This window comes from Aulonocara stuartgranti (genome assembly GCF_965226115.1).
Source record: "Aulonocara stuartgranti genome assembly, chromosome: 3".
Taxonomy (NCBI): Eukaryota; Metazoa; Chordata; class Actinopteri; order Cichliformes; family Cichlidae; genus Aulonocara; species Aulonocara stuartgranti.
Window position 1 is genome coordinate 79535565 of NC_138941.1, and position 21912 is coordinate 79557476.

General features: G+C 40.1%; 1 protein-coding gene, 1 long non-coding RNA gene and 1 pseudogene across 4 annotated transcripts in view; 2 read left to right on the forward strand and 1 right to left on the reverse strand.

The window, feature by feature from the left end:
• The window catches only part of LOC309702933 (complement C1q tumor necrosis factor-related protein 3-like), a 39996-nt gene extending 22320 nt beyond the window's left edge, over positions 1 to 17676 (forward strand). Inside the window, exons 3-4 of the mRNA XM_082527585.1 lie at positions 16931 to 17065; positions 17163 to 17676. Coding sequence (XP_082383711.1) covers positions 16931 to 17065; positions 17163 to 17446 — 419 coding nt within the window. The 3' untranslated portion in view covers positions 17447 to 17676. The remainder of the gene's footprint in view (positions 1 to 16930; positions 17066 to 17162) is intronic.
• The window catches only part of LOC309702919 (NACHT, LRR and PYD domains-containing protein 12-like), a 184289-nt pseudogene that overhangs the window by 108594 nt on the left and 53783 nt on the right, over positions 1 to 21912 (reverse strand). The window lies entirely within an intron of this gene.
• LOC309702940 lies at positions 10352 to 11935 on the forward strand. Of its 2 annotated transcripts, XR_014275795.1 has the most exons (4): positions 10352 to 10572; positions 10774 to 10863; positions 11400 to 11578; positions 11855 to 11935. It is a non-coding gene; the product is annotated as an uncharacterized lncRNA (long non-coding RNA). The 2 variants fall into 2 exon arrangements; XR_014275796.1 differs by lacking the exons at positions 10352 to 10572; positions 10774 to 10863 and adding an exon at positions 11162 to 11283.

The following is a 21912-nucleotide window of genomic DNA, read 5'->3' on the forward strand; positions in this document are numbered from 1 at the left end:
ATATACAGAAAAATAAAAACACAAAAGTACATGAACCCTGGGTCCCTAAGCCCAGGCCATGACAGTTTCCAGATTTTTTAAAGTTTCTTCTGAATAAAAATCCCTTCATAGAGATGATTTAAACAGTTTTATTTACAATGAACACGTGTTGACCTGATTTACTGTCAGTTAACAATCATTGGCAGACTACAAGGAAAACAACGAGTAACTGTATTGAAGTCATAAAGATTACATTAGTCACTGATTTACTAGAATTACTTATGCCCTCAGTTATCATAGGATTACTGAATCGTACGATACAGTGACCTCCCCTTTGTACTGTGTAATATAAAAGTCAGTCAGGTTTGGAGATGACACAGATACTGTTGAGTTTTCACTGACAGAATGGAGATCATGGTGTTTTTCTCGCTGTTGCTTCTGGTCTGCTCTGTTTCCACAAATCAGACAGAGGCAGATAATGAAATTCTTGACCAGCAGATTTCAAACCAACAACCCTGTCCACAGGACATCCATGCTGTGCTCAGAGAGCTGACTGCATCAGTGGCTGAACAGAAAGTGAGGATCACATTTCTGGAAAATGAGAATCAAGGTACAGTATCATGTCACTTAGTGAGAGAAATAACAGCATTAGGAAACCTTCATATAATACACTGTTGTATTACAGAGATATCAATGTCACTAAATATTCAGAATGACAGAAATGAGGAAAGACAATCATTCATGATTCTGCGTTTTCTTTTGAAATTGAATAATTTTCAAAACTATTTCTTTTCAGAGAAATTAATAATCCAATCCAGAGTTCAATTTCAATTTCAATTTTCAATTTTATTTATATAGCTCCAAATCACAACAAAAGTCGCCTCAAGGCGCTTCATAGATACAGAGAAAAACCCAACAATCATATGACCCCCTATGAGCAGCACTTTGGCGACAGTGGGAAGGAAAAACTCCCTTTTAACAGGAAGAAACCTCCGGCAGAACCAGGCTCAGGGAGGGGCGGGGCCATCTGCTGTGATTGGTTGGGGTGAGAGAAGGAAGACAGGATAAAGACATGAGACATGCTGTGGAAGAGAGACAGAGGTTAATAACAGATATGATTCAATGCAGAGAGGTCTGTTAATACATAGTGAGTGAGAAAGGTGACTGGAAAGGAAAAACTCAATGCATCATGGGAATCCCCCGGCAGCCTATGTCTATTGCAGCATAACTAAGGGAGGATTCAGGGTCACCTGGTCCAGCCCTAACTATATGTTTTAGCAAAAAGGAAAGTTTTAAGCCTAATCTTAAAAGTAGAGATAGTGTCTGTCTCCTGAATCCAAACTGGAAGCTGGTTCCACAGAAGAGGGGCCTGAAAACTGAAGGCTCTGCCTCCCATTCTACTTTTAAATACTCTAGGAACAACAAGTAGGCCTGCAGAGCGAGAGCGAAGTGCTCTAATAGGGTGATATGGTACTACAAGGTCATTAAGATAAGATGGGCCAAAACAGGAGAAATCTGCTCTCTCTTTCTAGTCCCTGTCAGGACTCTTGCTGCAGCATTTTGGATCAGCTGAAGGCTTTTCAGGGAGTTTTTAGGACTTCCTGATAATAATGAATTACAGTTGGGACCAGGAAGCAGAGCTGCAGTCTTACACGCCTCTCTGCAGCTTCTCTCCTCCTGCTACCCCCCCCCCCCCCCCAAAAAAAACCCCACCTCCATAGAGACTGTGTAAGCTCCCAAACAGACAAAAAACAAACTACAAACCAGCAATAAACAACTTAAACAGAAAAAATCACAAAGAAAGAACAATACAGTATCTGTCACGGTTCGGGTCAGTGGCCGTGTGAGGAGTGGAAAGGAGTACTTATTTAGACGTGAGGGTGATTTATTAACAATACCAAACATAAAGTGGCAAATGGCAAAACAGAACTAAGGATGAACTAAACTGGGAGAAACTACACCAAGGATTAGCAAACCTGAACATGAAGGGAGAACAGCAGGGAGAGCACGCAGGGGATTTCACAGAGTATAAACACAGATGATTCATTTAACGAGGAACGACGAGGAACAGAGGCAAACACACACTATAAGTACACAGAGAGACACTGGTAAATCACACACAGGTGGGAGACACAGCTGGACCTGATTAACCTGACGAGACAGGGGAACACTAACACCAGGGACCAATAGAGGGAGCACAAACCCAGAACCCAGTATCTAAAATCCCAAAACACAAACCATCCCAAACAGCCCATGAATAATAATGAGAATAATAACAAAATCACTAAGTCATGGACGCAGGACCATGACAGTATCCACATCTGAACCAAAGAGTAAAACAGTGAAATGTGGATTATTAAATATTAGGTCTCTCTCCTCCAAGTCTCTGTTAGTACATGACTTATTAATTGATCAACAAATTGATTTACTCTGCCTTACAGAAACCTGGTTGCAGCAGGATGATTATGTTAGTTTAAATGAATCAACACCCCCGAGCCATTCTAACTACCAGAAATCTCGAAGCACAGGCCGAGGGGGAGGTGTGGCAGCAATTTTTCACACCAGCCTATTAATTAATGAAAGACCAAGACAGACTTTTAATTCATTTGAAAGTCTGATGCTTAACATTGTCCACCCCAGCTGTGAAACTCAGAAACCAGTCTTACTTGTTATCATCTATCGTCCACCTGGGCCTTACACAGAGTTTCTGTCTGATTTCTCAGACTTTATATCTAATTTAGTTCTGAGCTCAGATAAAATAATTATTGTGGGTGATTTTAACATCCATGTAGATGCTAAAAATGACAGCCTCAACATGGCATTTAATCTGTTATTAGACTCAATTGGTTTCTCTCAAAATGTAAAAGAACCCACCCACCACTTTAATCACACTCTAGATCTTGTTTTAACATATGGCATCGAACCTGAACATTTAACAGTGTTTCCTGAAAACCCTCTCCTGTCTGATCATTTCCTGATAACATTTACATTTACAATAATTGATTACACAGCGGTGAAGAGTAGACTTTATCAAAGTAGATGTCTTTCTGAAAGCCAGAACATCTTACTATTCATCACTGATTGAAGAAAATAAGAACAACCCCAGGTTTCTCTTCAGCACTGTAGCCAGGCTGACAAAAAGTCAGAGCTCTACTGAGCCAACCATCCCTTTAACGTTAACTAGTAATGACTTCATCAACTTCTTCACAAATATCCAAAAGTTAATTTTGTTCATCTGGACGTAGCGTTTTTTGGGGGAACCGTTTCGACACTCATCCAAGTGACTTCTTCAGTCTCAGCTGACTGCAGGTTTCCCCAAATCTTATAAACAGTACATTTGCATAATGACTGAAACCAGCCCACTGAAGGAACAATGGGCTGTGAGGTCAGTTACTTGATCATAATTATGCAAATTCTCAGGACCATTGACCAAAACCCACTGATCAAAGACCACTGATCAATGGCCATGAGTCCTATTCACAGACAGTTGGGGAATGGCTGCAATCACAGCATTGTAAGATGGCGACAGATGTACCCTTAGGCCCCTCCTCAATTCAGAGATGGTCTTTCCCTTTTCACGTAAATGGCCTCCTTGACTCCGCGCTCAAACCAGCGTTCTCTCCTGTCCAGGATGTGTACATCCTCATCCTTGAAAGAGTGTCCATTGGCCCGTAGGTGTAAATGGACTGCAGAGTCCTGGCCTGACGAGGTAGTTCTTCTGTGTTGTGCCATCCGCTTTGCTAGAGGTTGTTTGTTTCCCCGATGTATAAATGCTGCCAATCCTCCTGCACTTAACAGTGTATACTATGTTACTCTGTTTGTGTCGGGGGACCCGATCCTTGGCAATTTTTGGCACAGCATGTTTTGGGGTTTAAAAGCCACAGAGACCTGGTGTTTAGAAAAAATGTGTCTCAACTGTTCCGATACTCTTGACACATATGGGATCACTACAGGTTTTCGCTTAGGCAGCAGTTGTCCTTCTCTCTTGGATTGGCTGGAGCATTCTTTAGGTGCCTTTCCAGCTTTGACAAAAGTCCAGCTGGGATAATCGCATTTACTCAGGACCTTCTTGATGTGCTGTTCTTCTGCCTCCCTGGCCGCTGTGTCAGTGGGGATGGTGTTCGCTCTGTGTTGTAGCGTCCTGATGACACCCAGTTTGTGCTCCAGTGGATGATGAGAGTCAAACCTTAAATACTGATTATTAATTAATGCCATTAATTAATGCTTCAATCTTAAATATGAACAACCTATCTCTAACAATCGGCTATGTACCACAGGCCTTCAAGCTGGCTGTAGTTAAACCTTTACTTAAAAAGCCCTCCCTAGACCCAGCAGTCTTAGCTAATTATAGGCCAATCTCCAACCTTCCTTTCATATCAAACATCCTTGAAAGAGTAGTTGTCAAACAGCTAACAGATCATCTGCAGAGGTTTATTTGAAGAGTTTCAGTCAGGTTTCAGAGCTCATCACAGCACAGAAACAGCTTTAGTGAAGGTTACAAATGATCTTCTTATGGCCTCTGACAGTGGACTCATCTCTGTGCTTGTCCTGCTAGACCTCAGTGCAGCGTTCGATACTGTTGACCATAATATCCTATTAGAGCGATTAGAACATGCTGTAGGTATTACAGGTACTGCACTGCAGTGGTTTGTATCATATCTATCTAATAGACTCCAGTTTGTGCATGTAAATGGAGAGTCCTCTTCACACACTGAGGTTAATTATGGAGTTCAGCAGGGTTCAGTGCTAGGACCAATTCTGTTTACATTATACATGCTTCCCTTAGGCAGAATCATTAGAAGACATAGCATACATTTTCACTGCTATGTAGATGACACCCAGCTCTATCTGTGCATGAAGCCAGATAACACACACCAATTAGTTAAACTGCAGGAATGTCTTAAAGACATTGTTAAAATCTCCCAATTCTTTTAATCTTTGGGCTGAAGGAAGGACAATACTCAGTGTATAAATGCTCAATCAACAATTATTTTATTCCATACAATTCAACACTATATGAGCATAAACCATCCGGATGGGGAGACATGCATGAAGAGGGTCACAGCAAATCTCAAAATGGTGGAGGGTTACTCAGCCTCTTATAGCCTCTAGTGGCCTCCACCTAGTCGTAAAAACCTAAACATTCACATTCTTTATCTCTTACGGTGCCTAGGTGACGGCCTTTCTGTAAAGGTGGGGTCTGTCTCTTCTACAACAAGGCCCTCTGCACCCAACATTCTCTTCATGATTAAGCAGTATGAAATGTCATGAAACAGTGTAACACATTCACAGCAGATCAATGGTACAGGATAATTCACACCTATCTAACAATAATAATTGTCTAATTATCTATAATCTAATAATTGTTACATTCTTTTAACTCAGAAGTATTATGGAAACTAAACTACATACACATCACACAATCTAGACTAAGGGAGCAGTATCATAATTCAAATACTTTGATTACAGATATAAGGTAATATATGATAGCATAATAATCTCACAACATAAAGACCTGGATGGCCGCTAACTTTCTGCTCCTCAATTCAGATCAAACTGAGGTTATTGTACTCGGCCCTGAAAATCTTAGAAATATGGTATCTAAGCAGATTCTTCCTCTGGATGGCATTACCTTGGCCTCCAGTAACACTGTGAGGAACCTTGGAGTCATTTTTGACCAGGACATGTCCTTCAATGCACATATTAAACAAATATGTAAGACTGCTTCCTTCCATTTGTGCAACATCTCTAAAGTTAGAAATATCCTGTCTCAGAGTGACGCTGAAAAACTAGTTCATGCATTTATTACTTCCAGGCTGGACGACTGTAATTCATTATTATCAGGAAGTCCAAAAAACTCGCTGAAAAGCCTTCAGCTAATCCAAAATGCTGCAGCAAGAGTCCTGACAGGGACTAGAAAGAGAGAGCAGATTTCTCCTGTTGGCTTCCTGTTAAATCCAGAATTCAAAATCCTGCTCCTCACATACAAGGTCTTAAATAATCAGGCCCCATCTTATCTTAATGACCTTGTAGGACCATATCACCCTATTAGAGCACTTCGCTCTCGCTCTGCAGGCCTACTTGTTGTTCCTAGAGTATTTAAAAGTAGAATGGGAGGCAGAGCCTTCAGTTTTCAGGCCCCTCTTCTGTGGAACCAGCTTCCAGTTTGGATTCAGGAGACAGACACTATCTCTACTTTTAAGATTAGGCTTAAAACTTTCCTTTTTGCTAAAGCATATAGTTAGGGCTGGACCAGGTGACCCTGGATCCTCCCTTAGTTATGCTGCAATAGATGTAGGCTGCCGGGGATTCCCATGATGCATTGAGTTTTTCCTTTCCAGTCACCTTTCTCACTCACTGTGTATTAACAGACCTCTCTGCATTGAATCATATCTGTTATTAACCTCTGTCTCTCTTCCACAGCATGTCTTTATCCTGTCTTCCTTCTCTCACCCCAACCAATCACAGCAGATGGCCCCGCCCCTCCCTGAGCCTGGTTCTGTCGGAGGTTTCTTCCTGTTAAAAGGGAGTTTTTCCTTCCCACTGTCGCCAAAGTGCTGCTCATAGGGGGTCATATGATTGTTGGGTTTTTCTCTGTATCTATGAAGCGCCTTGAGGCGACTTTTGTTGTGATTTGGCGCTATATAAATAAAATTGAATTGAATCAATGAAATGAAAAAGTTATTTTGCATTTATTTCAGATCAGGCAGCAAATCTCGAGAGACAGAAGACTGAGACTGACCAACTGAAGCTGCAGTCCAAAGGTATGGTGTGGAAATCTGATCACTTCTATAGAAATGTTGCAATCTGTTTCTGGCACATTTTTGATGGTAAAGCATAAAATGTAATCTTCCAGATTTTTTTTCATTCTAAAACATCTTAATAACAGACACTGGAGCCAAAAATGTCTCTTTTTATCTCAGCATCTGGAAGTAAGTGGAATGTGTTTATAATGAAACAGCTTACAGCTCCTCTTCATTGCAAACACTTTCAAACCGAATACTTGCTGATACAACAATTCTAACCATCATTTAAAGTCTGTGTTTGTGATTTTTTTTTTTTATCAGAACAAGCAGCAAAGCTGGAGACTGAGATTAACCAGCTGCAGCTGCAGTCAGAAGGTATTGAAATTAACTAAAAGTAATAAAGTAAAAGTTGCTCTTTGGTATTTGCTATTTTTGTGCAAAGCTAACTGAGCCTTGTGGTATTAATGTAACAATAAAATAACATTAGAAGGTGGGAATGTGAACTTTAGTCTGACTTTGAATTCTAATTGTAGCTTGAATCAGAAGAAAAAGACGTTGTGACTTTGCCACCAAACAGGTACAGTCGGGGGTTAAAGTGGATTCAGCAGGTGGAGGAACCCTAAAATTAGTTGTAGTAGCTCAGCGTGGGGAATAATCACAACTCAAAATAATTTCTATGGAGAGCTCAGATCTCAGCAGATGTTTAATTGTTCTGGTTGATTTCCATCCTCGACACTATACAGTTGGTATGAAGGTGGAATTCAGTGAATGAATCTCAGTATCATAAAATTCATGTTTTATGTATTACTATGTAGTCTTGTAATAACACTTAGTCTACCTCAGTTTCTTTTCTAGTATGTTTCACAATTTGAAAAAAAATTAATATCCCCTGTGCAGATCCCAAATCTGGTTTAAAAACATGAGAACTTACAGGTGAGCTTTAAATGAGCAGCACTTACCTTTTAATCTGAGCTCTCTTTTGCCTCTCCTCTCCTGTCTTTCTTATCTTTCTCCATCTCTGAGTGAAGTTAGCTCTTTCTTTTCTCTAGTGGTGAAATACTGCAGCTGGACCTTTAGCTACAACACACTGTGAGACAAACTGCACACAAACAGTATTTTTTCAAGCAGTTACTCCCTTTATGCTCGTTCATCATTTGTAGGGAAAGCTAGATGCTGAAATAACCCAGTTGCAACTTACGAACACCTGTAGTTCTTATGGTGTCAGGCAAAAAAAGGGGGGGAAAAGGCCCACTTTAAGTCTGTGAAGGTTCTCAGTCATCAAGGTCATCGTAGTCCAAGGAGCTTGGAAAGAAAAGCATCTGGACTTCTTTAAGTTTCTTGAAGATGTTTTTAACTCTCATCCGAGAAGCTTCTTCAGTTCTAGGGTCAAATGGTGGAGGGTCGCAGATTTAAACCCAGTGGGAGTGTCCCCGAAGAGGGACAATAGACCCCCTAATGATCATCTACCTAATCACAGGAGACAAGGTGTGAAAACGGGTTTAGGTCACAATCAGCAAAGGTTTCGGGTAAACTCATTGTGAAATCTAGCCCCACCCTGTTATGTGATTTCTTGAGGTCAAAAGGCCCAGGATGTGAGTGGGCTCACTTTAACCTCTGAGTTTGGCACACCTCATGATTTAAAAAAATAAAAGAAATAAACAAATAGGACTGCCTTTCATGTGTTTCTGTTTGGGCTTAGCTTTAGGCTTCTGTTTAATTGGTTTAATGTTTGAAGGGTCGCAGTGACGAAATAATAACTCTCTGAAAATGTAAGACGTAGAAAGAACAGATATGTATTTAAAAATGTAGGGAGTAAAAGTAAAAAGTTGTCAGAAAAAAAAATACTCAAGTAAAGTACAAATAGCAGTACAACAATGAAGTATTTGTAATTCATTACTTTCCGCCTGTCTTTAATCAGACACTGGAGCCAAAAACGTCTCTTTTCATCTCAGCATCAGTAACTGACTGGAATGTGTTTATAATGTAACAGCTCACAGCTCCTCTTCATGGCTCTTCAACATTTACTTAAACACCAGTTTCTGTGCTGATACAACAATTCTAACCATCATTTAAAGTCTGTGTTTGTGTCTGTGTTATATCTCTGCCTGCAGATATAAGTTCATGAAGTCTAAGATTTGGTGGATCAACATATGTCACGGCTATAAATCTGTCCACCAGGTGGCACTACTGTGTTAGAACATCTGTAGTTCATTCACAGAGGCAACTTGACCACCAACAATGTTTTTATTTGTGGTAAAGCAGGTAGAGAGCGAGGGGTAATGTACGGTGGCCCTGAAGTGCAAATCACACCAACAAATTGCTAAACACAACAACAAAATTGAGAAACAAACAAAACTGAGAATCACAAAATCAAATTAAGAAGCACAAAAACAAAACTGAAAAGCACAAAAACAAAACTGAGAATCACAAAATCAAATTAAGAAGCACAAAAACAAAACTGAAAAGCGCAAAAACAAAATTGAGAAGCACAAAAACAAAATTGAGAAGCACAAAAACAAAACTGAGAAGCACAAAAACAAAACACACACACACACACACACACACACACACACCTACTGAAGTATAAATAAAGATCGGGGCAGTTTCTCAGCGCGAGTCTCAGTCTGGAGGCTGCCCTTGCTAGCAAGAAGTTCTGTGTGTTTCTCTTCTCTGAGTCTTTACTGAAAAAGTGTTTTAGAATATATTCCTTAACAGGTAGGTACCAGTCGGCAACAGGAGACATCACTGATTGGATGTCCGCGCTGTTCGTCTTTGGAACCGGAAGTTACTCTGCCTGTAGCGCATTTCGTTTGAAGAAGAACGGCGGAATGTTTTGTTTGGGAAAAAGCTGGTTGAGGAGTCACCGAACTTTTGCAGCGGCTGTGGCGAGAGGCTTTATCACGCATCTTGCATCGGAGACACTTCACTCCCATTGAGTAAGCTAATAAGCATAATAAAATGTTTGTTATTTATTGATTTATTAGCCTAGCGTTAGCTGTTTCCAGACCATAGCAGACCAGAGGGCTGTTCCACTAAGCAAGCTCAGAAAATCGAGGCTCATTTGAATATGCACGCAGCTGTCAAAATGACTGCTCAAGACCTTTCTAGTAGTGAGAGGTCTACTGCTAAAAAAAAAGGAGTCTATGAGCCAATAAAAATTATTTTCTGATCCCGTTTGATGTGTGCCATGGATTTAAAATATGATGTCCGTGAAGTATATAAACACATTTTGATGCCATAAAGTGCTTAAGCGACAGGTGGCAAAGGTTATTTTAGGTTTTGTTTGAAAAGACGTGGCGAAATGTAAATGTTCGTCTCACAAAATTGACATCATCGAACCAGACACAGAGAAGAGGAAAAGCTTAGTTTTGTTTAGCGAGCTTCGAATCCTTCTTCCAGGATGATGTGGAGAAAACCACTATAAATCTGGCCATGTGATAATTAGCAGCTACGCTGGGGGAGAAAAGCTTCTGAGGCGACGTCATATTTGCGACATCTGACTTGTAGTCATTTTAATGACGAATTTTTACAAGCTAACAAATCGAAACACGATTATTTATTATTTAAATTGAAGCACAACATATGTGTGATTCAGAGAGTAAGGCAAAGCAGACCAGAAAATAACTTTTATAGCTCCATTCACTTCCATTCATTTTTCTTTTGTTCAGGGACCCACGAGCAGACCAGAAGGGGAGGAGACTTAGGCTCCCTATATTAAAATAATTATCAATTGGTCAAATATGAATTTTCATTCATCCTCATTTCTGTATTTCCAGGTCATAGATTTGGAAGAAGAAAACGATACAGGCACTACTGAATGCCTCACTGTCGAGAGCTCCTGTTACAGGTGCATTGTATCTTGAATAATTATTCCAGAGGGTTGCACAAAATATATACACACAATTATTATAAATGTATGTAGTTTGACTCTTTTACATTAGATTCTTCAGAAAAAAAAATAGTAGAATCGTTCTATAAAACTGGAACTGCATGTTTATGCATTTGTCTTTTTGCATCTACACTTTGTGTACATGTTTTCACTCTGCAGAAACTACACACAGCTGTTTGAACCGATTGTGATTGATGATGAAGATCCTACTCCTAACGAAGCCAAAGCTGAGCCCCCAGAAGAACCTGTGTTAGTAATTTAAACATTTGAATCCAATTAACCGCCATCTTGTTCTGTACAAGACATCATGCAATCAGTATATACACCTTTAAAAAATAAGTTTCCCTTTTTTTTTTAGAGACACCAATTTGCAGGCACATGAAATTATTGCAAATTTGGCACTGGAACTTGACCACAAGAAGGTCAGCAGGTTCAATATATCAAAGTCAGCTGTATGGGATGGAGCTGTTAGAGGATTTCGACGCAGCACATACTCTGACAACTACGACATGTTCATCAAGTTCAATGATGATGCTGGCAGCTTTGAAGACGGTTTGGATACAGGTGGCCCGAGGCGTGAATTCCTCACACTTCTTATGGGCAGTCTGAGAAATTGCCCCATCTTTGATGGACCTCCAGAGAGCCGTTATCTTGTATATAATTCAAGAGGTGGATGTTTTCTCCGTAATTATTACAATGGAAATTTTAATAAAAATTGGCTTATTTTTTTTCATTAGCATATTTAATAGCAATTAACCATGATAATTATGGGCCCTGTATAACAGCTGCCAGGCAAGATGAGTACTTTTTAGCAGGAAAGATGATCGCTGTATCCATTGTGCATGGGGGACCAGCACCACATTTCCTCTCCAAGAACCTGGTCAACCACATCACAGGGAATCAGAGTTTCAGCGCCACTGTAGAAGATGTGCAAGATGAGGAGATCACAAAAGTTCTACATCAGGTAGAAAATTACCTAGGCTCAGGGAATGGGTTTACTTAGAAGACACTTGGGGCCAGTTTAAAAGATTTAATCAGGATAAAAGTTATCCGGGTTGGATCATATCTTGAAAGTAGGTTCAAGGTAGATTCTGTAATCTGAAAGGACAGATTTCCACCTCCCAACAACACAAGTGAAATAACAAATTGATTATTTTTTTAATCCAATGTTTGAATGAATCGTAAAAGTAGTGAAAATTATATTTTTGTTTTTCTTACAGTAAACCTTTTTTTTTTATAGGTCCTGAAAGCTGAATCAGAGGAGTCTTTGCATAATCTTATTTTGCAAAACAGCACAATCTTCCAAACTGCTGGATGCCTCAGAAACGTCAAGCCTTGTGAGAAACAAGCATTTGTGGAGGAGTGAAGGTTTGAATGGCCGTTTTTATTTGTTTATAGTTTTATGAAAGGAGAGGTAAGGAAATTAATTTTTTGTAATGTACTACAGTGTTTACTTTCTTCTTTCAGAGAAGGCAACAGCAGTGTGTCTGGGCTGACGGCAGTTCCACCGGCAGGAATGACACCACCACCATGCATCCAGTTTTTAAGTGATTCACCTTTTCCAGTTGCAAACACCTGTGCAAATACTCTGAAGCTACCCATCTGTGACTCATATGGCATCTTTAAGGCCAACATGGACTTTGGAATTCAAAATGCTCCAGGATTTGGATGTTCTTAAATCAGCAAGGTCATCAAGTTACAGTTACTGAGTTACCCTGTTAGGTTCAGCTGCCGTTGGCACACTACAAGCAACTTCCATATTGTTAAACATTTAGTTGTTTTAGTTGTTTTTTCTGAATATTGTGTATGTTGGGAAAGTGACAGAAATGCTGGACACTATTTGTAAATGGTTATTTAAAGAAAATTTTAAATGTTTCCTTGTGGTTAAATGTTAATATTTAAATCCATGCCAGTTGCTGTATATTATGAACAATATTATATTCAATTTAGCAAGAGGGAAAGGAAACACTACTAACATTAAAAAATGAAGGAAAAACAGAAGGGCTGGAGCACTCAAGTAAGTCCAAAGGTTTTATTAGGTGCCAAAAAAGGAAAGAAACTAACGTTTCGACACCGTGTGTGTCTTCGTCAGAGTAACTCTGACAAATGTCATTACAAACTGAAGTTCAGTTGGTATCTAAAACCCAGCTATGTCCTTCAGGGCCAAATACAGTTCTGTGGCCGATTCCCAGTCTTGTGGCTGCTGCAGTGTGTTTTGTTGTACAGCCTGTTGTAAATATTCCTCAATGTTTGGATCACCACACAATCCAACGGGTAGCCCCTCCTCGGGAAACACATCCAGTGCCCTCTCCTCAACAGCAAACCCACAGTCTCTTGAACCATATCTGCAAAATGAAAATAGAACAGTGAAGGATTTTTGCTGACAATATGGAACTATATAAATCAGCACATGCAGTGACATGTTATAAACTGCTCTATCATACTTATCTGTAAAATTATGAATATATATTAACCAACTTAAGCAATAACAACACCTTGCATTTAGTTTGATGCAAAAGGTTAATTAATTTTGTTAAGAACTCAAATACCTGTGAGGCAAGAGAGAGTTCGTTTGGAATCCCCCCTGGACACGATGCAAGTCTGCTTGGCCGGATCCTGTGTTTGTTCCAGAGGTCTTTGCATTCATCCAGGTAGAACCCCTCTGAAGCAGAATCTCAGCAAGCATTGGTGTTCGTGGCTTCCATTGAAGTTTCCAGAGTCTCTTAGGTCTCCAAACAAGTCCATCCAAAACTGAGACCTGGGTATATAATTAATATTTAAGAATCAATTTAGCTTTGTTCTTGGTCATTTTATAGGGTTTGTTACATTTTGGTCCCATTTAAAACATGCCACAAATGGATGTCAAACAAAGTAATGCATATTAGTTTTCCATAAATATTGTAGCGACCCTGCAGTAATGTTCTTGTTAAAAATGCTGTATTCTTTTCACTCTGTTCTGTGTGTTGATTGTGAGGAGTGGAGAGTTTGGTCTGAGTTTTTCATTTTGTATTGGCGTTGTTAAATCTAGGCAAGCATGCTCATTTCGGCACAACAGCTGATGGTGACCATTTTGAGTTCCTGCAATAAAGTGACGGCTGTTAACGTCTATCTCATCCAACTTTTCAACAGCAGGACGCTACTCTATTTTCTTAAATGCATGTAAAAAAAAACAAAAACAATCTGATCAGCTTTCACTGTAGCTTACACCTACCAGACACAAATGTACCCACCTTCCTCTTCTGAAATAAGACCACCATGACTCGATGCGCTGATTCCCAGTAGATGATCCGTAACTGTGGCTTGACGATCCAGCATAATAGTCCGTGTGCGCGTGACGGAGGGTACAATGTATTGCTGCCATAGTCCCATTCTCAGGCCCGAAGTCTGTTCGTAATCTCATTGGTATCACACCAAGACTCTTTACACAGTTTATATAATTGTGAGTTATAACAGCCGGGTTGTTGTTTGTTGCTCCACACACAAGCCACATCAGTCTTCTTGAAAAGCCATCTATACATCCTGACAGGGCCAAGCCAAAGGGTTTCAGTTTATCATAGCCATCTACATGCCATATGTAATTGGGCCCCATGGAGTAATACGTGCGTGTTGTGAACCTCCTTCGAGTTCTCAAAGCGATTCCTTGAGGATTTAGTTGTCTCAACAGCCTCATAACTACATCACGCTTGACACGCAGCTTGTGTTTTTGTTTGAGAACTTGCCACGTGGTCCGATATCCAAACAATTGTCCTGGTCCTCGAAGCTCGGACAAAATGGCACGCCTCACCTCAGGAAGTGGAGAATAGTTGCCTCGTCTGTACAGTCCAGATTCTTTTAATTGCGTTTTCAGTGTACGCATACTAATTGAAATGTCACGATTACACTTGAGCATATCCAGTATCACCTCGTATGTATGTCCTGAATCAAAATATTCTCGAATAGCGACAGCTATGTTTGGGTCACCGCTAATGTTCATGTTTGAAAAAATGCGCTACAGGCAGAGTAACTTCCGGTTCCAAAGACGAACAGCGCGGACGTCCAATCAGTGATGTTTCCTGTTGCCGACTGGTACCTACTCTTTCCGGTTTTCTTAATGTAATTGTGCTTCTCAATTTGTTTTTGTGATTCTTCTTTTGTTTTTGTGCTTCTTAATTTGTTTTTGTGCTTCTCAATTTTGTTTTTGTGTTTAGCAATTTGTTGGTGTGATTTGCACTTCAGGGCCACCGTAGTAATGAGCTGCACTGCAGTTTTTCAGCATACGGGGCAGCTGTGGCTCAGGTGGTAGCAGCTCATCTACCAACTGGAAGTTTGGTGGATTACTCCCTGGCTCCAAATGCTGAAGCTTCTTTGGGCGAGATGCCTCCATCAGAGTGTGTATTAGACAAAGCACTCAGACATAGATAAAACAATTTGTGTGGATGTTTGAATGAGAGTTGTAAAAGAAAACACAACTGAATACAGTAATGTTATAAAAGTACTGGTCCATATGGGTCACATGCTCAACACATTGAGGTATAGTGTCACAACTTATGTCCATCTTTTAATACACTCTTTTGCTTCTCCACTCTGTATTTCCCCCTCTTCTTGTGCCAGAGTTCACAGATGTTGGATAAAGGTGACAGAGTTTAACTGCAAATATTACAAATGAGAATCAGTTTGTTTAGTAATGTAGTAAAATAAGTCTGCTTTTTCACCCATTAAAATGATTTTGTTTTAAAAAACAACAAAAACATGTGAATCACTCTGTCCTGTCATTAACTCTTTCAATTTTCTCAGAACAAGCAAGAAAGCTGGATACTGAGATTGACCAGCTGAAGTTGCAGTCAGAAGGTATTGTGTCGATTCCTTCTATAGAAATATTAATATATTTGTTATATATATTGTTTGAGCCACCTGTGCTAGAATGTTCACAGCAATTGCTGTTGGTTACCTTGGTGTCCTGCTCTAAAACATGAGCACACAAGTGGTTAGATCCAGCTTTTACATACAGTCTACTGTCAAGTCTAAGTGATGGAGAGAGGGAAACACAGAGTGGAGAGTACACACACTGGATAAAGATGACAGAGTTTAACTGCACAGATTTCAAATGAGAGTCAGTTTGTTTAGTGATGCAGTCAAACAAGTCTGCTTCTTCAACCATTCTCCACCCAGCACCTGTAGGAGGTGTGGTCCTGTGTCTCTGTAGTGTGTGAGGTGGAGGATGAGGGGACGTGGGGGAGACCACCGCTCAGTGTAGCATGAACAGAATGAGAGTCACAGTTACTTTCTGACTTACACATAAAAACATGTGAATCACTGTGTGAAAATAATTATTTCCTTCAATTTGCACCTTTTTCAGAACAAGTAGCAAAACTGGAGAGTCAGAAAGCTGAGATTGACCAGTTGAAGCACGAACTACAAGGTACTGTGTGGAAATATTTTCTATAAAAATGTGTTAAATCTCCAGATCTGACACGACCATATTTATATAATTAATGTTTGACATTAAATAAAAAATTACATTAATCATTTATGTTTAAATGTCCTAATGCTAGACACTGAAAGTAAAACCTGCTGTGATCAGCTCAACATCACGAGCTGACTAGAATGTGTTACAGTTAAAGACAAAGTGTTTGAAGACACAACGCTGATCAAACTCTCATTTCTGTGAACAATTGAAGCTGTATTTGTGCTGTAGCGCCACCTGCAGACAGAATTCAGCAACTCTGGTGAATCAACATATGTCAGTGCTATAAATCTGTCCACAAGGTGGCGCTACAGTGTTTGAATACCTTTATTTCATTCACAGGGGCAACTTTAGTACCAACAATGTTTTTTTTTCTTCCACATGATATCAGAGGGCAAAAGAGCGAGTAGAGGATTAGTGTGATTGTTATCTGTGAGTAACAGAGGTGTTGTTTACAGATGTATCCCCACTCTGTGCAGGTCATTAAAGTGAAAGTGCTTTTTAAGCTTCAGAACACACACTAAGTTGATTATTGGATCTAATTTACTGAATGACATTAAACTGAGTTCATGTCTCTCAGAAGCACAAACCAAGATGCAACTGAAACACTGAATAACACAGTTTGTTGTCTTGGCAGAAGCTACAAAATAACTTCCTGTCTGATCTAAAGGACGAGTTTGGGATCCTCAAAAATAGATTAAATCAAATTTCAGTTTCCAATCACAGAGTCTGATTTCTTCTGTGACAATGAAATGCTTTCAGGTGTCAAACATTTCTTTCATTGGAGTTTAAAGTTTTTGTCAAGGTCACTTTTTTGGGAAGAGTCTAACTGTAAAACAGGAAGTTTAAAATAATGACATTTCTCTCTCTCAGCCCGACAGGTGGCGTTCTCAGCCTCTCTGGTGGAGCAAGGTGGTGGAACTTATACTGGACCATTTAACACAGAGACTACTCTGATCTTCAAACGCGTTGTCACAAACATTGGAAATGCCTACAACCCCTACACAGGTAATAACACTCAATGTCACTTCTCTGCTTTGCTGATGTTCCAGATGTTCTAACAGCTGATTTTTCATGTAATATGGCAAAAACAAATGTCCCACAGGTATTTTCACTGCACCAGTCAGAGGAGTCTACAACTTTGAGTTGACCCTGCATGGACACGGAGACAATTCATATCCTACAGCTGCTAGGTTGTTCATGAATAAAGAGCTCATTTTTACGGCATGGGAACATCAGACAACACTTTCTCCAAGTGCCTCTAATGGTGGCTCACTGCTTCTAGATGCTCAAGATCAGGTGTATGTGCGCCTCTGGGCTGGTGCAAGGATATTTGATGATTACAATCATCATACCACCTTCAGAGGGCATCTGCTTTTCTCCATGTGAAAGGTGTACCAGCTGCAAACTTCCTGTTTGGGCTGTCTTGTAGCTTTTTCTTTATTTTTTCAGAAGTAAAACAGGAAGTTAATCACCTGCTGGGATTATTTTTCATCTGTCTGTAAATCCAAAATCCAGATACACTAAACAATAATGTTGTTTGGATCTCTCTCTCTTCTGATTTCAAAATTCAATGTGATTCCATTCTGTCATTTCATTCTAATAATATATCATAATAAATCGATGATTAAGCAGCAGAGTTAGTTTCTTTATGTGTTTTAATTCCCATTATCTCATACTGACAGCAGAAAAGTCTTGTCACAGTTGTGTTTCCAGAACAGAGATCAAACCCTACACATGCTGGGAGTTTGGCCCGATTTAAAATTCTGTGCTGAATCGTTGTAGAGTCAATGATGTCGACGATAACCTACATCAGTACATCACCGCTATTACCTTGTGGTGGTGTCCTGGTGTTTTATATGCACTGCTAGCTGTTAGAAACAAAATACTGGACCCTTTGTTACAGTCAGTTTATTTGTGGGCGTAAGATATTTGTACTTCTAGTTTTACATCTTAGTACGTTCCTTCACATCCAATCTGATTTCAGTAATATCCTTCCTGGAATTTGATGCTATGATTTTTTATTCTGTCACTGTCACTCCAATATTAGAAATAAAGAATTTCACAACATGTTTTAACAGTATTCTGATTTGATTAACACATGAGTAATTTTATTAAACAAACAAACAAACAAACAAACAAACAAACAAACAAACAAACAAAAGGAAAAGAAAAAACCCTCAGATAAAATCCTGCATTATCAGGGGGGAAACTGAATGTAAGTAAATTACAGTCTCGGTCGTTGTGTCCTTGGGCAAGACGCTTCACCTACCACCTACTGGTGTTGGCCAGAAGGGCCGATGGTGCGATATGGCAGCCTCACTTCTGTCAGTCTGCCCCAGGGCAGCTGTGGCTACAACCGTAGCTGCCTCCACCAGTGTGTGAATGAGTGGATGACTGGATGTGTAAAGCACCTTGGCGTCCCTAGGTGGGACTAGTAAAGCACTATACAAATACAGGCCATTTACCATTTATATTAAAGGGTAATATTATATTAAAGGGTAATGTTAAAGGTATTAATATTAAAGGTCAGCTTTAAGGGTTTATATATATATGTATACCCTCCAGACTGTCTGGAGAAATGAAACTGTGAGGAGTGTGGGTGCAGAGTATATCACTCTCATCCTGTCAGTAATGCAGTAGATCTGCAGAAGGCTTTCACGCTGTGCACATCTCCCTTCCTGAAGGTGTTACTGAAGAAGACTGTATTGAATAAAGTGATTGCATATGTTTTGATTACACTGAGTTTGCGTCTTCTCTGAAAAGCCTGAGGACAAAGGAATTGGGGTCGATAATTGGTGCCTGTGACCCGGATCCAAAATGGCTGAGAGACACGAATTAGATCGTAATCATGGGGTCGTGAAACGAGGCGAACAGAGGACAGGTCTAACAGAATTTAAAAGGTAAGCACCACCTGTTACATCCAAGTGTGCATTTGGATGAACCCTAATTCATCTGTTCGCTAATTTAAACGGCACTCATGCAAAATTCTTCCAGTGTCTGGGCACTAGAGCAAGAGACTTTTGTTAAGAACTGCAGGTCTAACGGGACAAATTTTGTCCTGGGGTTGGTTCCCCCACCGATGGCTGGACGCAGAGTCGGACCAGCAGCGTCTGGGGTCTGTTACGAGTTCAAAATATTGGGGATGGACACCAGAGGAAAAACCCACAATAACAACACTGGTCCGGTCGGGTTGAGTCAAACGATGATTTTAATGGTCACACGTGGGAGATGGACACTGTATGCAGACAGTCTCAGATCTCTCTTCAAAAAACACATCACCATAGTTTTGTAAAATCAGGGTATTAGAACGCTCCCTCATACGTAGTGACAGGTGTAATACAATCAATGTTGACAATTTTATTTAACACAAAGAATAACATTGTCTCCTTCCCGAGGGCAGACACTGACTGCCCCTGTCTCCTGGAACCGTCTGTACCCTGCTAAGACACAACATGGCAGCTACAAGGACTCTTTCATTTATTAAGACCATCAGTGTGTATTGCTCTAAATCAAGCATATAATATTAAATGAATATTGCTGGATCAGCTACTTCTACTTAAAACATATTAAAACATGACTAAGCACAAAATCACCAAGAATAACATCTTATAAGTGCTGTGTAAGCGCGTGCGGCCTTCCAAGCTCAAAGCCTTTGCCCTCCATAGATCAGCCAGACTCGCGCTGGCTGTAGCTTTTAACCTTTAATTACCTTGAGCACAACTCTAGAATAAGCAACAAACTGCAATGTGTATGGAATGATCATGGTTACATCTGCAATGGAAAATCATGTTATTATTCTGGTACCTGTAAGGAAAAGATCAAACTAAAGTTATCACCATCACTGTAATGCAAAGAATAATGTAAGGTCAAAAACTTCAATTTATGTTTAATGCAAAGCTGGTTATATACTTCTGATGAACTAATAATGCCATATTAAAATATTAAATGATAATGAAAAAAACATCCCCTCCTTATTCTACAGGTCCTAGGCTGGTAACCTGAGAATTGAGGACCCCCAAACCACCCTAGAATAGCACAGAGCAAGAGACGTTCATTAAGAACTACAGCTTGATGTCTGGCATTCTAGTATTGTTTTGTTAAAAGCAGTGTTGGAACTAACGCGTTATTAAGTAACGCGTTACAGTAACATGGGAGTAAACAGCGTTCTGGTTAGCAGATATGTACAATTGTTTGGTGGTGGCTATGGCGGAGCTTCCACAGATTTAGTAACATTAGCAAGTGGTGGAGGCTGGCCTTTTTACCGTCCAGTACAAACGGAATCGTCTCGTATTCAGAGAAAATATTACGTGTTTCGTATTGAGCTGAGAAGGAACGCAGTTTGTCCCGGACTTCAGCTAGAATGAAAAAGACACAAAGCTGGATTTATTCCTGTGTCTTTACGCTGCACAGCTGCATCTTCTTTTCTCATCCTCTCACCCTCCCTCTCCTGTTGCTACTTCAGTCATGAAACTGATCAATGATCAGCTGATCGGCTTTTCTCTCTTGTTTGTTTATCGCCCACTTTGCGCCAGAAAGAGGAAACCAGCGGATGTCGCGCTAAACAACAGCAGCACGTTTAAGCTTGATCAGCTGTTGTTAGAATTTATTAATATTAATTTCTAGTATCAGCTGATGTTTGCTGGAGCCACAGCTGTAAAGCTGCTGGTCATGATGTCGGTTTGGATATGTGGTGAGAGGGAAACATGAAGATGAAACCAGGAGATGTCCTTACTGGATCATCAGAGCTGTGATGGAGAAACAGGTTTACCTTTTAGGTGACAGGAATGAGTTGAAGGGAAGTTATGAACTGTTTCTGAGAAATAACACCAGGATCCTTTTTTATGTAGCTGACAGCTGGTAACTGTGCAGGGGCGGGTCTAGCAAAGTTTTGCCAGGGGCCCAGGTAGGGTTTTAACAGGGAGAGGGGGGCACAAAGAAATACTTTTCTTTCTTATTCTCATTTAAAATGTCTAGCTTTTAACAAATGTTACGAGTTCAAAATATTGGGGATGGAAACAAGAGAAAAACCACAATAACAACACTGGTCCGGCCGGGTTGAGTCAAACGATGATTTTAATGATCACACACGTGGGAGATGGACACTGTACGCAGACAGCATCAGATCTCAAAATGGTGGAGCATTGATCAAACTCTTATAGCCTCTGGTGCCTCCACCTTATCATAAAAGCCTAAACATTCACATGCTTTCTCTCACACGGCGCCTAAGCTACGACCTTGGCTCCCCGTCTATCTGCTCCTGCTGAGATGGGGCAGAAAACTCCAGCATGTTCTCTTCTAATCAGACAAATAAGGCGATGACTTTCTGCAAACAGTATTTCTTATAACTCAGCAATATAATGCATCATAAAATAATATCATTCATCCACAATAAATCAGCAGTCTACTTTAATGCAAATCAGTTTAACAAATGCAATAGTTGTCAGCTTCTTCTAATTCAGGGGAATAATGCAAACTAAAACTACATAATAATTCACAATCTTTAATTAGGGGTCTAACATGGCATAAAATAATATTATAATCTAACAATTCCCCCTGATGAGCTCGTTAGAATAATGAGCTCACCAACACCCTGTAATCCAGTGTGGCCGAGTTCATTTCTTCTCACTCCTGAGGTCCTTTGTCCCCCTGATGGGCGAACCATATGTGGGATGACCTCTGTGTTTGCGCAGTTCAGATGCAAGAAAAACTATTATTCCAACAATAGCAGGTACAGATGACACTCTCCAGTTCTCCCACAGCTTTATTTTGGTGCTACCTTATACCCTTCAGACGTACTCAGACTAGAACCTCTGTCCAAAGAGCTTTTAGCCTTTATTTTATTGCTGCAGCTA